The sequence below is a fragment of the Sitophilus oryzae genome, unplaced genomic scaffold, assembly GCF_002938485.1.
Source record: "Sitophilus oryzae breed Bouriz unplaced genomic scaffold, Soryzae_2.0 scaffold_1741_pilon_pilon, whole genome shotgun sequence".
Classification (NCBI taxonomy): Eukaryota; Metazoa; Arthropoda; class Insecta; order Coleoptera; family Curculionidae; genus Sitophilus; species Sitophilus oryzae.
This window is the reverse complement of record NW_022146437.1, coordinates 119,291-131,191: the sequence shown is the minus strand read 5'-3', so window position 1 is coordinate 131,191 and position 11,901 is coordinate 119,291. Positions and strand designations below refer to the sequence as shown.

At 33.3% G+C, this 11,901-nt stretch overlaps 1 protein-coding gene across 1 annotated transcript; it reads right to left on the bottom strand.

The window, feature by feature from the left end:
* Positions 1 to 8,445: 8,445 nt before the first annotated feature.
* Positions 8,446 to 8,886, bottom strand: LOC115881812 (matrix metalloproteinase-26-like). The gene has a single exon (XM_030899482.1). The coding sequence runs from the start codon at positions 8,884 to 8,886 to the stop codon at positions 8,446 to 8,448; it is 441 nt and encodes a 146-aa protein (XP_030755342.1).
* Positions 8,887 to 11,901: the final 3,015 nt, after the last annotated feature.

Sequence of the window (11,901 nt, the reverse complement as noted above, 5' to 3'; positions counted from 1 at the left end):
ATAAAGTGTTTATGAAAAGTTAATAAAAATGTAAAAAAGCAATTTTCTACCACTTGTAGTTACTCAAAACTTATGTAAAATTTAAGAATATATTGTGTTGTATTTTCGTGCAACTACAACGAGTAGAAGTCAACAATTTAAAGGTCTAAATTGCTTCCAAAACTGTGACGCGCTGTAAATCTGTTCATGCAGCGCTCCGAAAAACCTAAATTATGATTTTCTACCAGGTAAATATCCAGGCCAAGATATTTTTAACTTTTTTTATTGTGAATTTGAAATCTCAGTGTACGATTTAATAATATGCATAATATTAATCGTAATTATAAATAAATCAACTTTTGCAAACTAGTTTCTAATGCTATACATCTTCGAAAGGGTTACCACCCTCCCTAATGCACAAATTTATTTTTCGTTCAATCTTATTTATAGCTCTTTGGACATATCTTCTTCTTATCTTATACTTCCGAATGCATTTTGTACTCTTTATTGTAAATGTTGAAATGTATTGGTTTCATTCACCTGGTGTAACTGTTACGCACAACACTCGAATTCGGGTAATGCCCGAAAAAAATGCACAGAACTAGGTTTGAGTAAAAAATATTTCCCAAACCAGAAATTGTACATTTAAACGGGTATTGCGCATTACAAAATAGCCAAAACTAGTTTGGTGCATTTCAAAATGACCAATACTAGTTTTGCTCGTTTTCTTTAAATAAGACGGCAAAAAGTAGGGTTAGCAGTTTGTTTAGGTTTTAAAGGATTCTTATTTTGATTTTGTTGTGGGTGGAAATATGCAATACTTGGTAAAATAAAATATAAAAATGCAAGAAAAAATGGAAGCCGAGTTCGAAATTCAAGTAAGTCGATTGATGATGGCTAAAACACAGAAACATAACCTTATGTCGAAAAACCAATATCTAACGATATTGACTGAAGTTAAGGAGGCGAATTTTCTTAAAACTGATTTAAAACTTTTGCGTGCGAAACAATATAGAAGGATAAAGCGTTTTGATATAATAATTGTGGGTGGTGCGGAAAAATTGACCAAGAAACGCCAAGGAGATTCCGATGTCATACTGTATTTTGTGGGGATTGAGGAAATGTTTTCTATAATTCACCAGGCACGTATAGCTACAGGCCATAAACAACATAAAGGTTTGTTTTTTTGGTTTATATTTTATCTATTAGGTATCTAACCATTCTTAGGGTTCCGTTATTTAATTTTTTTATATTTTATAAGTTGAATGATAAGTACTAAGTACATTAGATTAATAAATTTACAGGAGCGTATATGGTCCTGTGGTTAGAGTATTTACCTCTCAACCAGGAAGTTTGATCGTTTATCTATTTATAAAATATTTATGAATAAAGTTTTGTTTTTTTTAAGTATTTTATTGTCAGTCTAATCATATTTGAATCAAACACATTCATAAACAATCCATCCATCGAGGTTGCCATAGTAACTAAATAATCAAGTCGACCAAAAATCGAAAAATACATTTTAATTATTTGATTTTCAAACACAATTTGGTGTGGAATTTTCTTACCGAAAACCACACGTGGTCAAATTAAATCCGGAAATTTTTTTTAGTGAAAATTGGTGGCTGGGACTGTTTTGATATTTCGATCTCAATATGACCCCTACTTGTTGGTGGTGCTACTTGCATATATTTTAACTGTTTTGAAGAGCAATAACTCTTCGTCTAGACGTGTATAAAACTACTGAATGAGAAAATAAACACTTTCGCCGTTTTTTACGTAAAAAACGCTCTAGGTAAAAATCGCTAAGGCTAATCCTTCTCAACTTCCTCAGATACTTCCTCGACTTTCCTCGACCAGAAGAATTGATACTTCACTGACTTGTCTTAAAATAAACATCGTTTTCAAAATCTTCATTTATTTCTAAACAACTTTCGTCTCTTTGTTTTTCTTGTTGGACGCGTTTCTTTGTTGTTTTGCTTAAAAAATAAGTACTTCAGGGTCAAATCGCTAAAAATTTGATGCGGTGACTGTTGTGTTAATTCGTTTCTACTGCTTCGACTGGATGAAAATTGAGAGTAACACACGAAACTTTTTTGCACTTAACCCTTAAGTACTAACATATTGAAAGAGTCGCGCCTATACTAACAGACCGTCTGAGAGACGCATTAAAAAAATACATATTTTGTTTGTGTCTAACAGATTTTTTGTAAGTGGAGTGAATCATTAGCATTAAAACTACAGGAAAAAAAGATCTAATACTTATATTATGCAAACATGTTTTATATTTTTGAAATAAAAGTACTAGTTTTGGATTTTTGACATATCTTTGTTTCTCATTGAGATAGAAAAAAAACCGAAAGGAAAATGAAAAACTATATTTATTATTATATTTAGCATATAAAAACCTATCTATTAAGCACAAAAAGGCAAAAGAAAATATAAAGAATAAAAAAATGACAATGCCTAAAGATGGGCTTGTTTCCTACACACTTTTTTGCGCATTCCAAACAAATTGTTCTCTTCATTTTCTTCGATATTAGTCTACTGATCGTTCACATCCATATTTTCGTCATCTATAACAAAACATACACAGCTCTACCTTTAGATATTAGTTAAAAACCGTTTTTTACCTTCTAATTCGAATTCAGAATTATGATCGCTGTCTATAGCAAAATTTTCGCCACATTCGGATTCTATGTCACTATTTTGCTATTATCGCTGCTAATCTCTTCATACCACTTTAGAAGAGTATCCTTGTAATTTTGCTCGCCATACTTCACATGGTTTGAGCTATTAGGTGCTTGATTCATTGCACAAATTAGAAAAAAAAAGCTTACGTTAACACTAACACTCCGTCTGTCAGACGGCATCGACAGTTTAAACTAAAATATTTTGAAAACTACACACTTTCGCAAATTGCCCTGCCGGCTTTTAACTTGCTTTGATGCGTATTGAAATTACACAGCTGGATGATAATTAGAAACGGAGAGGAGTGGAGATGTCATATGTCCAGCTAGTCCGTTGCGTCTCTGAGACGGGGTGTTAGTACTTAAGGGTTAAAAATAATAATTTTTATGCATAGAAGACGTGCATCAAATTTCATAAAGACACACAAGAATAGCATTAGAGTTATAATAAAAAAAAATAGAAATCTTTAACACCCTGTATCCCAACAATTAAGATGTTTAAGATATACATGATTATTTTAAGCCACACCCTAATGCGTAGAAAAACTTTAATTTGAAAAAAGAGTATGCAGGTACATGCTTTATTAATATTTATCTTAAGTGAACTTTATGAAAAATTAATTAACGTGGAGAATTGAGATTTGAAGTTTATAATTATCTATGTTTAGCAGGTTAGAAAGATTAATAATAATAATACAAGTTATTAAGTTTTTAAGTATAAAAATTTGTTTTTATTATCATGAATGTATAAGCATAACTTTTCTAAAATAGCACAATGTCTCTGTGTCCTCATATAGCCGTTCCACTGTGCGCCATCTCAAGGATGGCGATGGCAAGCCTCTTTGAGTATATTTGCCTAGTAAGACCTCCGAAATACTGCCGTTTGGATTCGGTGATAAACAGGTCGCATGTACATGGTGTACTTGTGAAACCCTGATGATACACATCGAAAGTACATGCGAGATGTAGCCGACGCTCTGTATAGTATATAGCACTGTAAGAACACAGTCATTAACATAAAACCAGATATAACATTTTATCCTCTTTTTATCACGTACTTATGCATCTTATGGGATCATATTTGTACTGTTCATGCTGTTCATATTTCTTCTATTTTAGATATATGTATGAGTGAAAAAAATAATAAAATTCTTCAATCAAAAACTATAATTATTATCCTTTCTTGGGCCAAAAATTTCGAAAAATTGAATGAAATTATCACTTTTAATCTAGAAAATTATAGAGCTAACAGAATCAGCCTCTTGACCATCTCGTCCATCGGTTCCGAGTTATTAGAGCGGGACGCGTTAGGCTGTCCATAATGGAACTAAGTGGTCAATTTAACTGGACCCCATCGAACCGATTATGGAATGTTTGATTTGCGAGGTCGACCACGAAAATTAATATTTACTTTGTTAAAAGGTTGTTCGAGAGGCATTTTTTATGGTTGGGTTCTAAGTTAGAAATTAAATAAGTGTATTAGATAACAGATTCTGCATAAAACTATTAATTTTAGAAGGTGTAAATGAATACGGACGAAAAAATTGGTCAAATAGCTGATGATTTTTGTAATATTAACGGTGGTTTTCATAAAAAAAAACAGTGTGTGCACTATGTGCGCATATTTGATGTGAAACTTCATACTGACATCTATTAAATCAAAGGATTTGGAGGATATGTTTGAAAAACTGACATATAATGCTGTTTTAATATTATCGCGACCTAGCTGGGGGTTGCTTGCTAGGGTCGCTATACCAGGTTCTCTCTCTTAAGCAAAACAACCATGAAGAACAAACACATTTATTTAGCATAAGGTTTACAGTGTGGATAAAATTATTGGGACGATTTCAGGAAATGCCAAGACTTAACGGTTTACTTAAAGAAGTACTTACAGGAACATCTTCATTCTTCGCTGTCTTCTACTGGTTTACTCTCAACCAACCGACTGACTAACCTCGACTGACTGACTAGCAGTAGGTATGGGGCCACTTGAGCCCAAGGTCAACCCCCATTTTCTCCCTAAATTTAGGGAAATTTTCCCGTCCATAGCGGCCCACCCTATGTAAATCTTATAACATGGGTTATATGTAATTTCCCTAAATCTTCTGATTTTTAGATTTGGCAACGTCGCATTTCATTATACATCCGGCAACGCTGTACGTAGTCGCCGACCGCCATCTAGCGCCTAACTCCGGAACTACCGCGCGCCACCTATTGGGTAGCTCAAGCGTTATAATGATGGTAACTGTAATTTGGGATGCATGACTTCATTAACTTTGTTACAAATTGTATTTATATATCACAACAAACGTTATCACTTGTTTTGCAGAATAGTCGAAAATCTAATTTGTTTGTTATTAGAAAACATTTAAAATAGAATTTGTTTTTAAATTTCGGTATATACAGGATGAGTCTTAAATAAGTGAGAATACGGGTATTACGGGGGAATAAAATTAATTTAAGGGTATTGAACGATCTTACCAAAGGTACATATACGAATTTACTGAAAAATTACTTAAACAAATCAAACGTAAAATATAAAATATGTACTCACTAGGGTTTACTGCTATTATTATTTTTTTTTTTTTTTTATTTTATAAAGTAATTTTTTAACACCATAACTGTTGGAAACAAACTGAAAAGGCCGAATGAGTGCTTAAAATTATTGTTTTTCTATACAAAAGGTTGTTGCTGAAAAGAACCGTAACAAATACAGGTTTTGGAGTCTAAAAAATTATTTATATTATAAACAATATAAAATTATATATGAAATAATAAATCTAGAAAACTTTTGTTTTTTTTATAATAATTTTACTACAAAAAACAATCTTAAGCCCCAGCGCCGCGTCAAAATCGACGCTAGGTGTGGTGCGCAAGCTCCGAAATAAATACGAAAAATTTAAAAAATATATACAAGTACCCTTTGTTAACGCTATAAGACTAAAATTTAGAGATGACTAAAGGCAAACAGTTCTGAGGAACTCTAAAAAACAAAAATAATTAATTTAATTTAAAAGTATTAAGTCAAACGTCAAATGTCAACTAGGTGTGGCTCTAAGCGCAAGCTCCAACAGAAAATTTTTTAAAAATATATACAAGGACAATAGCCCATCGTTTAACTTCGGTAAACATCGCTGCAGTCAAACGTCAAAATCAGTGCGCCAAAAGAACTAGGTGTGGCGGAAGCAGAAATAAACAGAAAAACCCTTTGTAATGTAAAAAAACTTTAATATTTATCGAAATGAAGAAAATTAATTTAAGAGTATTAAATCAAAAAACAAAGCGTATTACTAAAATACGTACTTACGAGGTTTATATGTATTATTATCCATTCACTCAACACATACACTGATGCCCTTTTTCTTCTTCAATAGCCCTTTTCACTAAACGCACTGAAAATACACAATAAATTTCTTGATGCAGTACCGTTAAAAGTTAGAAACAAACTGATGATTTTGTAGCTAAAAATATAATGTGAAGGCCGAATGACAGACAGGAAACTGATAATACCAGTTCTTGAAATATACGAGGTGTGTAGAATAAGGTTAATATACGAGGTGTCTAGCTAATTTAGTTGATTGCTTTCGTAATAAAGTTAATATAAAACAATAAATAAATATGATACTGACGTCATACCTGTCACTTGTCAAACATTTTTGGGAATATATACAGTGTGTGAAAAAAAGTATATATGGCGTAAAAGCAATACGTGAGAAAATTTGCCACCATCGTTTGGTTTTAGCGAATAAATATTTTAAGTAAAAAACAAATAATCAAACTTACGTGCTAATACATGTAAAATAAAAAAAGTTCTAATACAGTTCTACGGTTTTCTTGTGTAACGACTATGATGTTACGCATTTGTTTTTCTAGGAAATTCTAGATCAATTTTTAGCGGTAAATTATTTTTATATACAGGGTGTTAATGAAAAACAATTAGACTTTTTCTACTCAAAAAATCTTATACCCTCTGTTTAAAGTTCAAGGTGTTTGTTGTTAAATCGTATATGTCAAATAACATTAATAAATTATCACTAGTCATATATGTCTTATACCTATTTCCTATCAATCAACACTAACACAGTGAAAACACAGGTATAATGACAAGAGCAATTCAAAAGTTAGCGTGGAAAAACTATCAAACTTATCTACAATGACCCTTAGAATTTGGATAAATAAAATTGTTTCATGTACCTAACTCTCTTTTAAATCATTAACCAGATACTATTTAAATAGGTACTAAGTCAAAAATTAACCTATAGGTAAACAGTCAAATAAAACTATAACGACCCTTTCTACAATGATAGATAGAATGATATTTAATTAAAAATAAAAACAACAAAGTTCAAACTGTTGGAATTAAACCGAAAAATATCACTTTACTAAAAAAAATATGATATCGACACCTTCCAATTCCTCCTGTATTATGTCATACATCGCCTTATAGGGTAAATACCCTGAATTATAAGGGATTCCATGAACATTGTGAAATATATAATTTATCGTCTTCTTATGGTGTATCGGCAGATCGTGGTAACAAATCTTCGGTTTAAATGTATAGGTTTTCATTTCTTTTCCATCGTATATGGATAATTCCTTAACCTCAAATTCAGGTATGGAAAATCCTTGTACGTCTATAACAAACGAACTTCATCGTATCAATGTCTTGCAACAACTGACGCCTTTCTCTACCGACTCTACACTACACTAGGAGAAGTTTCGAGAGTATTAACACTTGTTTTTGAAAACTATATGCTTTTATGAAAAATCCATTTCCTTTTATAAGCCAAAAAATCCCCACAATTTTTCCCTTACAACCAATCAGCAAGCGCTAACCACCTCTCAGTTTGCGTCAAAAACAATAACGCTCGATGTGCGCATATTTTCCTCTTAGAGTTAAACCAATCAGAGCGCTCCAATGAATTTACAATAAACAGACAAACGTATTGCAAAAACATTGTAGTTTTGTGTGTCTATCTGGTAAGTCAACCTTTTTTACATAAAAATTAAATTCGCAAAGGTTCTTTTAGGGTTTTAAACCGATTTATATGGGTAATTTTGTTTTTCCCGTGAAATCGTAATCATCACTAAATAAAAAACGAGAAATAATTTTAATTATATTTATTTAGGAAACATAATATATAATTATATAAAATAGACTTATACAATATTTTGAGTTATAATTTTATTTAACAATACTTTTAGTTTCTCTAATATACTAATATTCGGACAAGATATTCCAAAGAAATCCAAGCTAAGTTTACCGGTTACTTTTAAAACTATTGGGAAAATTCATCATTAACCATTATGCCCCATTATTAAAGGAAAATAAATTATGCATCGGTGTACCGAAATACAGAGTCTATTTTACTAGGCACTCCTGTAAATTGCTCAGTTATGAGAGCGGTGCTTTTAGGTAAAAACCGACAATCATCAATTTCGCTAAACATATCGAAAAACCAGTACGTTTTACCACGGTACGAATTGACGACCCCTCGTATGGCTGGATAATTCTGCATAAGAACATTATAATGCTCGCGTTTAAGCAACCTAAACGAGGCGTATTCGAAATATAAACCATACTTTCACTGAATAATACAATTTCGTTATCTGGTTTTTGATAAATACCCGATATTTTTTCAAAAGGTATGTAAAAATGTTAACCAATCAGTTATTACAAGCGGTGTATCTTGAATTTCCCTAGTGTTTAAATTTAACATCCACACGTACTTTTTATAAAACAAGTAAAGTTTATTATTCACAATTATTATATTATTCAGGTATTTGACATCTTAGAATTTAAATCACATAATTTGGGAACTTTTAAATTGATTCCTTGCGTGTTCGGCGTTGGGATAGTCGTCGTTGTCTTCGTGGTTGTCGTAGGCATCGTTTTTGTTGTCTTCATGGTTCTCACCGTGGTTCTAGCCGTTGTCACTACCGGTTTGGAACCGTATAACTCTTGAATTGCCAATATATCATCTTGCGATAGTTTCGTTGTGTTTTCAAACACCAAAGACGGGTACATTATAGATTCGTAGTTTGCAGAATGCGCTATACCAAGGACGTGACCTATTTCATGTGTTAAAACTCTCAACAGACTTGTAGCGCCTTCCGGGACCGGTTCCTCATCCAAATACCAACTTAAACTTTTTTGTATGTGAACTTCCTCAGTCGTGGACATTAAATCGGGAAAATAGGCATGCCCCAGTATCATTCCTCCTGTTGGAAATGGGCACCAATCCCTATTATTAATTCTTCGGAACGTATGGTTTGCTTCCGTAAATGAAATCACTATATTTACAGAATATTTTTTTCGAGTACGGGTTAACATACTCAAACTGCAAATTGCTATTGGCAGACCACATTTCGAAAGCCTGTCTCGTTATTCCTACATATTTTTGTCTATGCGGAAGATATGCGGTTGATGGAGGGTAAACTGTCCACTTTTAGAATTTAGTATTCCATTTTCCTTGTTTGCTATTGTGAAGGGTATAGTAATTATCAGAAGTTCCACACCAATACCTCTGTATAAAAGAAACGGTTTGGGGGTTCAATGTTCCATCCTCTGGTAGATTATATATAGCCTGAAACTCGCTTAAACCATCAGCCAATGATTCTAGGTTCTGGACGTCTGCTGATTCATTATTATGAAAATACCCGTGAAATCGTAAGAAAGTCTGGGCTTCTTCTTGTGTTAGCTCACCACCACTTGCAGAGTGGGTAAGCACCACTGTCACTATCGCTAAAATAACGTACATGTTGTTCAGACAAGATTAGACTGTCAACTGAATGTAAGTAGTTTGTTAACCACCATATATATGTTTAGGGTCTATATATCACTTCTAAACGTTTCAAGCTCCCTTTAAAATCTTTGAAATATCTTCTTTTTTTTCCTTGGGTTTGTCCAGTACATATAGTCTATCAATCAGTTCATTAATGTCGTCGTATTCCAGAGGAGGAGAACTATTGTTTAAGAGTCGTTCGTTTGTGTAATCGTATTTAGGAGGAAAGCTTTCATCACTAACCCGTTCCGTAATAAGTTTTCTTCTGCATAAGTTTATGCTCTTCCTTGCTTGGAGGAAAGTTTAGAAATAATATTTTAACTATTTCAGCTTTTGTTTGAATTAATGTGTCTATCCTGATTAAACTGATGCCTATGTGCGTTTGTTAATAACAGTATAAACTTATAATTCTCTAAATCTACTTCAGAGTATTCAGTAGGATGCGATTGAGTAAGAAGAATTCAATAATCCGCTTCGTCAGTTCAAAATTTTTATCTTTAATCGCTAGATCTCGTCATCTTGAACTTCTACTGGTTCGTCACCAATAAGCAGACGTTTGTTCACTCTTCTAATACCAAATACATTTCGGTGTGGTATATCCAAGAGTTTTAACCTACAGCGTTGTTGCTCCATGATCGATGACGTACTAATGATGCCTTTCATAAGAATATGTAGTATTTATAACTAACGCAACACCAACGCAACAAGAACACAACGCTAACGCAACACGAACGCAACGCTAACGCAACACGAACACAACGCCAACGCAACAAGAACACAACGCTAACGCAACTCTAACGCAACGCCAACGCAACGCTAACGCAACACTAACACAGACCCGATTGGAACAGACCTGATTGAAACAGACCTGATTGAAACAGACCCGATTGAAACAGACCCGATTGAAACAGACCCGATTGTAACAGACCCGATTGAAACAGACCTGATTGAAACAGACCCGATTGTAACAGACCTGATTGAAACAGACCTGATTGAAACAGACCAGATTGAAACAGACCTGATTGAACGGACCTGATTGAACGGACCCGATTGTAACAGACCTGATTGAAACAGACCTGTTGGGTCTGGTCGGGTTCGAAATGCCTAGGATATTAACAAAAGATGAGCGAGAAGTTCAGAGAAAGATTATAAATGCTGCTAATATATACGAAAAAAAACATTCTAGCTTGAAATTAGAACGTGATGAGGAAGATGAAACTTAAATAGAATATTGGGACCTATAACTATACCCTTAAATAAACTCGCAGACAGAACAATAAAGAACAAGGAAGAGGAAATTGTAAAGATGGAAAAGATAACACCACCATCATCGATAAAGAAACAGCCAAAACCTGAACGCAGTTCTCAAAAGTATTTTGAATTCCAGCCGACTGAAATGATTGCGGAGAAGTCTGAAACAGTGATAAATGATATGATGATAATGTTTCTTATGGAAAGTACAATCACTTACAAGCATTTTAAAGATGCTAACGGAAGATCTTTCAAAAAAATCAAATTCTAGAACAAACTGAAGTGTACAAGAGCTACTTGGATCAGTATCCAAAAATAGCACATGAATTTATCGATAAGTACTTTATAGATTCCGATGAAATAGATCATACGTATGGTTTACAACATAATGCACCAACTGAAACTTGGAAAATGGGACGGAAAAAGTGGATTTTCTTCAAAATGGTGATATACGAGTAGGCGATTCTATTTACAAAGGAAATCTTGGTTTATATGAATTGTTATTTCTAAAGAAACCTATGCACTTTACTGAAAACAATAGAGTTCAATTTCAGAAAATATTGAAGCAAAAACCAATGTTCACAAAAGAGATTTTAGTCCATTGGGACAATTGAGAGGTTGTAAATCTGTGAAATATAGGGATTTCGTTAAACCATTGAACAGCTGCATCTTCGGCTTCGCTTGAAGGTTCAAGACTTAGGCATTCATCAGCCAGCAATATAGCACAGAAAATCCCTAAAACCAGATCGAAAACTAAATCTGGATCCGCACTACTTGAGTATAATGGAAAAACCTTAAGAATATATTTATTTATGATGACGTCAACGAGTTGGTGGATAGATTAAGTAAACTGGATGCCTCTCAAACAGCAGGAAACGGAAACAATACGAATGAATTACATAGTATTTCTTGAAGAATTGTTAGAACTAGGTGTAGTTAACCTATAAATAAAGTTGTATATAGTACTAGATATTTTAGCATTATTATTTCAACCTGAACAAGTTCGGATGGTCTTTATCTTCCAAGCGAAGGTTAGTGTACCCTCAACCTGAATTTTCCCACACACCTGAAGGAGATTATATTTTTGAATTTGAAAAATCAAACTAATGTGAAGACCCTACAGAAGAGAGCGATGTATCGACCAAACGATATTCTGATGAACTAGCAGGGAAAGTCCGCGAAATCTCTCTCTTTTT

Coding starts and splice junctions, on each gene's coding strand:
- LOC115881812 (XM_030899482.1), bottom strand. CDS start 8,886: ATGATACTGGGGCATGCCTATTTTCCCGATTTAATGTCCACGACTGAG.